The 5,269-nt window shown below is 30.5% G+C and overlaps 1 protein-coding gene across 2 annotated transcripts in view; it reads left to right on the plus strand.

The window, feature by feature from the left end:
- Window positions 1-235: 235 nt before the first annotated feature.
- Window positions 236-5,269, plus strand: part of LOC107489491 (ureide permease 1) — a 7,477-nt gene continuing 2,443 nt past the window's right edge. Inside the window, exons 1-6 of one of the 2 annotated variants that reach the window (XM_016110243.3) lie at window positions 236-552; window positions 2,957-3,095; window positions 3,263-3,437; window positions 3,807-3,841; window positions 3,924-4,024; window positions 4,521-4,895. In XM_016110243.3, the coding sequence (XP_015965729.1) occupies window positions 316-552; window positions 2,957-3,095; window positions 3,263-3,437; window positions 3,807-3,841; window positions 3,924-4,024; window positions 4,521-4,895 (1,062 nt within the window). In that variant the 5' untranslated portion in view covers window positions 236-315. The remainder of the gene's footprint in view (window positions 553-2,956; window positions 3,096-3,262; window positions 3,438-3,806; window positions 3,842-3,923; window positions 4,025-4,520; window positions 4,896-5,269) is intronic. The other variant, XM_016110244.2, reaches the window with a different exon arrangement.

Raw genomic sequence — 5,269 nt, forward strand, 5'->3', positions numbered from 1 at the left:
AAATTGTAAACATCAAATTTATTTTTAACAATTTGGATACATTTGATTCAAAAAGTATTTATAATAAAAAAAACTAAAAGGTACTTTAATTTTAAACTAACAAAAATACATGATATATTTGTACTGACCTGGTCGCATTCGTATCTGCGCACTACTCTTAGAATTGACTTATGGGCTCTACTAGTACTTTTGACCGCAAAACAAAAATAAATAACAAATCCAACGAACATGTTGCTCAAACTGGTATATACCGTATATACTCTTTCAGTTTCTCTAATCGCACAGCATGATCATAATAAACTTGAAAGTTGAAAAATGTATCTGGTAGAGAGCAAGGGAGGAGCCATACTGTGCATGCTTGTGTCGCTGTTGTTCTTGGGAACATGGCCAGCTGTCATGACACTTTTGGAAAGAAGAGGCCGACTTCCTCAACACACCTATCTTGATTACACCTTCACCAATCTCTTGGCTGCTGTTATCATTGCTTTCACTTTTGGTGAGATTGGACCCAGCAAACCCAATGAACCTAACTTCTTATCTCAGCTTTCTCAGGTTTGTGTATTTATTTTTTCAAGAATTATTTTTCTTTTTAAAGAGTGTGCTTTTAATAATTCTTTTATTGGGAAAAAATTTCTTAATTCTTCGTTAAAATGCATTCTTTAGCATATCTTTAGTTATGCATATTTTTTCTTCTTCATAGGAGGGTATTGGTGAACTTTACAATACTCATCAGTACTAGCTAGGATATTAGCTTATCTTCAATTTGTTCAAATAGGGTTTCAGCCTTATCAAAGATGGTAGTCGGTGTCCGGAAAACCTACTTGGATTATATATAGGTTGGTTTTAAAAATAAGTAGAAAAATTAATTTAAAATTAATACACATTAATAAATTTTTTATTGTAAAATTATTTTTTAATTCTTATTTTTCTTAAAATTTAAAATTTAAAAGTTAAGATAAGAAATCTTTTTAAAAGTTAGTTGATATAAATTTATTTTTTAGTTGAATTCGTTAGTTTTAATTTGTTAATGGGGTTATGGGATTTGAAAAACGGCATTGATCAGAACAGTGCATATCGTGAGTTTATCCATTTTATTAACATTTTTTTAAGGGAGAAATAATACGAAGAAACAAAGAAGAATTAATACTAAATTTGATTTTTAAATTTATACATAATTTTTATATTAATTTATAAAAGTGTAATTTTTTTATATAATTTTTAAATTTTATAAATGTGAGTTATATTAATTCTGAAAATAATTTTTAATACATAAATATTAATAAAATACTGAGATGAAAGTTTAGATATCATCATTATTTGTTTTGAAAATTTTTTTTTCAATAAATGTTACTGTTCACGTCAGCAATACCTATGTATATCACTTACCAACATTAGCTACGTTTATATATATAATGTGAAAATTATATATAGACAACAAAAATTTTAAAAATTAAATTGAGACTTAACATATCATTTTAAAAATTAAATAGACTATTATGTCAAAAAAAAAAAAAGAATTAAATAATCTATTATCTCAAAATAAAAAAAAGAGAGAAATGAAAGAGAATAAGAGAAAAAAAAAGTTGGTAAACTAATTTTTATAGATTAATCATCAATAGTATTATTTAGTTATATATTTATTTTGATTATACCATCAATAATATTATATCACGACATATTGCAAGAATACAAATTTCCCGAATTCCGTGAATCTTTCTTAATAAAAGTCGGAGGTTTCTCATTATTATAATGGATCCTCAAAAAAAAGTTTGTATCGAATAAAATATATAATTCGGCTTTCTTGTATTAAAACTTTGGCTCGTAAACACAAGAGGACTTTACGCGCTTTTTTGAAAAGATTAGATTCAGAAGAATTATTAAAAGAATTCTTTACAGAGGAAGAAGAGATTCTTTCTTTGATCTTTCCAAGATCTTCGTCTACTTTGCGGAGGTTATATAGAAATCGGATTTGGTATTTGGATATTCTGCTAATTCATATAGAGCCATAGAACCGGCCCAACCAGCAACCAGAGCCGTATGCATTATGAACATGATACCAAGACAAACCTATAATTTAATTTTAAAAATTATACTAAATATTAATATTGTTATTTTTTATAAATTAAAAATTAAAAAAAATTATTTTTAAAACTTTCCAAACATATTCTTAAGTTTAAAATCTAAAATTTGAATTTGTTTTGCACACCCCTAGGCATACCGTGTATAGGGGGTGTACCAATACCAAACGAGATGAAAACCTCCGAAGACGTTTTATGGTTTACGGCACATAATAGCGGCTACAATCATGGTCAACTATTCGTATTATATAAATCACTATGGTTATAAACTCCTTTTCATTTCTATTCATAGTTGATAGTTCTTCATGTTTTATAAATGCATTTTGTATATTTTCTGTCGGTTTTTCAAGTACTGCAAGCTAATTTATTTTCTCTGTTACTAGATAAAACGTGAGATTGAATGAGTGGACTTAAAATATAAGAAAAGATTAATAAAATGAAAAATCTATATATTAACAAGAGAAGTTGGTTCATTTGGATTTGATTGACTATTATTACACATTGCCATATGAGTTGGGTCCCATTCTTGATTTTTTCCTATTGACTATACGTCTATGAAAATATCGTCGCAAGCGTTTATTTAATCACGACTGAGATAAATATTTCCCATGTAAACCGAAATATTCAAAATTATTATGATGGATTTATTTGATAATTTATTGAGCTTCATACTCAATGTATTGATAACATATTATAATGGCAGTCGAAATTGACTGCTATAATATTGTTTTCTTGTTTACTCCAATCATTTGGACGAAACTCATAATGAAACATTTACCTCTGAATTGTAATGCTTTCACCTAGTACTAGTCCAATGATAAGAAAATGGATTAACTGAAAATTTTCTAATATTATCTCAAACTGGTTTTCGATGAAAGGATAACTGGCCTTCTGTTCTGTTTGCCATGGCCGGCGGGGTGGTCCTTAGCGTCGGAAACCTATCAACGCAGTACGCTTGGGCTTTCGTCGGTCTATCAGTTGTAGAAGTAATCACATCAAGCCTAACTGTTGTTATAGGTAACACACAGATGCAGTTTCCAATTATTTATTATAGTTTATTTTAGAATGCACTGATAACATTGTTACAAATCTAAATGTATTATGTATGTTTAATATTATCTTTAGTGGAATTACTCGTACTTGAGTTTAACCAACCTTTTATTTAAAACATGTTCGTGTTATAGGGACAACTTTGAATTACTTCTTGGATGACAAGATCAACAGAGCAGAGATTCTTTTTCCAGGAGTTGGTTGCTTCCTGATTGCAGTTTGTTTAGGTTCCGCAGTACATTCATCAAATACTGCTGATAATAAGACCAAGCTAGACAGTTTTTCAAGTCATTACAAAGATGCACCTCTGTATGTGTGTTCGTGTTTGTTGATAACTTACTGATATTCTTAAACTTCTATCTAATTATCCAATTCTTCCAATAATAATAATAATAATAATAATAATAATAATAATAATAATAAAACGCTCTTTAAATTAGCTTTTTGAATATTTTAATTTCAATATACTTTGTGCACACAAAAAAATTAGTCATCGAATCAGTTATTATGTATTTATCACAAAAAATATATATATTGTTTAAATCATGTTTAATTTATGTTTTGTATTTTAATATGTATTTTACAATGATGATGAATTTGATAATTGATTTCTCTGCATACATGTTTCTTGGTTTCAGAGTAACGTATTGCTGATATTATCGACATTTTATTTTTCAGGGGCCATAGTTTACCCACCGTGAAAGAAACAAGAGGTAACTATAGGATTTATTTTTTTCCCCTAGTGATTTAGACTTTTAATCGGATAAAATGATTTTTCATTCATTATACATATAGTAGATTTGAAGGACTCTGAGAATGGAACTATTCCTGCCAACAAAGCGAAGGCAGGAACTGCAGCTTTTCTTATTGAACTCGAGGAAAGAAGATCCATTAAGGTGAGAACTTGTTTTTCATTTTCTTTTCTACTTGTTTTTTTTTTCTCTTTCCAAATATATCCTCTTACTATAGGCAAGTTCGAAAGGAAAAGGGTCGTGTTAAATCATTGAATTATGCAATTCAATTTTCAGAGATCTTCTCCGTTATATTGTAGCATCCGTTAAAGTGGCGGGAAAGAAAGTGAACTCTTAACTAACTCCTCACGAGAGTTCTAATACAAGAACAATAACGTTTGGCAATTAAAATTAATCCTAAAAATCTAAAATTATTTTATTTAGTATTTAACTATGGAAAAGTCTAGAAGGCCAGCAGTTTTATTGAATTTTGGCCAGCATGTAACCAGCAGAGAAAGGTGAGCCATTGGATGAAATTTTACACCAATCTCACACCATCAAATCATCATTATTTCTTTAGTATTACCGAAGCGAGCATATGTGAGACGCTGAAAACAGGTAGATTCTTCATATTTGTATTATTCCTTGCACATGTTTGCAGGTGTTTGGAAAGAGCACTTTTGTTGGGTTAGCAATAACTTTCTTTGCCGGTGTTTGCTTCTCGCTGTTCTCGCCGGCATTCAACTTGGCGACAAATGACCAGTGGCATACCTTAAAGAAAGGGGTTCCCCATTTGACAGTTTACACCGCATTCTTTTACTTCTCTGCATCTTGTTTTGTTCTAGCCATAATTCTAAATCTTACCTTCCTTTACCACCCTGTCCTAAACTTACCAAAGTCGTCGCTTAAGGCATATTTGAGAGACTGGGATGGAAGAGCTTGGGCACTTTTAGCTGGCCTGCTTTGTGGATTTGGAAATGGACTTCAGTTTATGGGAGGTCAAGCTGCAGGATATGCTGCTGCAGATGCTGTTCAGGTAAACTTCTTATACCTTTTTATACTCAAGTAAAAACTTGCCAACAAAATTTTTTAGATTTTAGATAAAAACTTTATTGTTATATATTATTATTAAAGTTTAGAGTCTAGGGTTTAGTATTTAAAATTTAGTATTTTTTTTTAGTCAACAACAACAACAACAAAGCCTTGTCCCACTAAGTGGGGTCGGCTACATGAATCAAACGACGCCATTGTGCTCTGTCATGTATCATGTCTACAGAGAGACCGTTTACATGTAGATCTCGTTTGACCACCTCTGGATGGTCTTCTTAGGTCTTCCTCTGCCTTTCGCCCCTTGTCCATCTTCCATCTCATCTACCCTCCTGACTGGATGTTCTATCGGTCTTCTTCTCC

This window comes from Arachis duranensis, chromosome 5 (genome assembly GCF_000817695.3).
Source record: "Arachis duranensis cultivar V14167 chromosome 5, aradu.V14167.gnm2.J7QH, whole genome shotgun sequence".
NCBI classification, from domain to species: Eukaryota; Viridiplantae; Streptophyta; class Magnoliopsida; order Fabales; family Fabaceae; genus Arachis; species Arachis duranensis.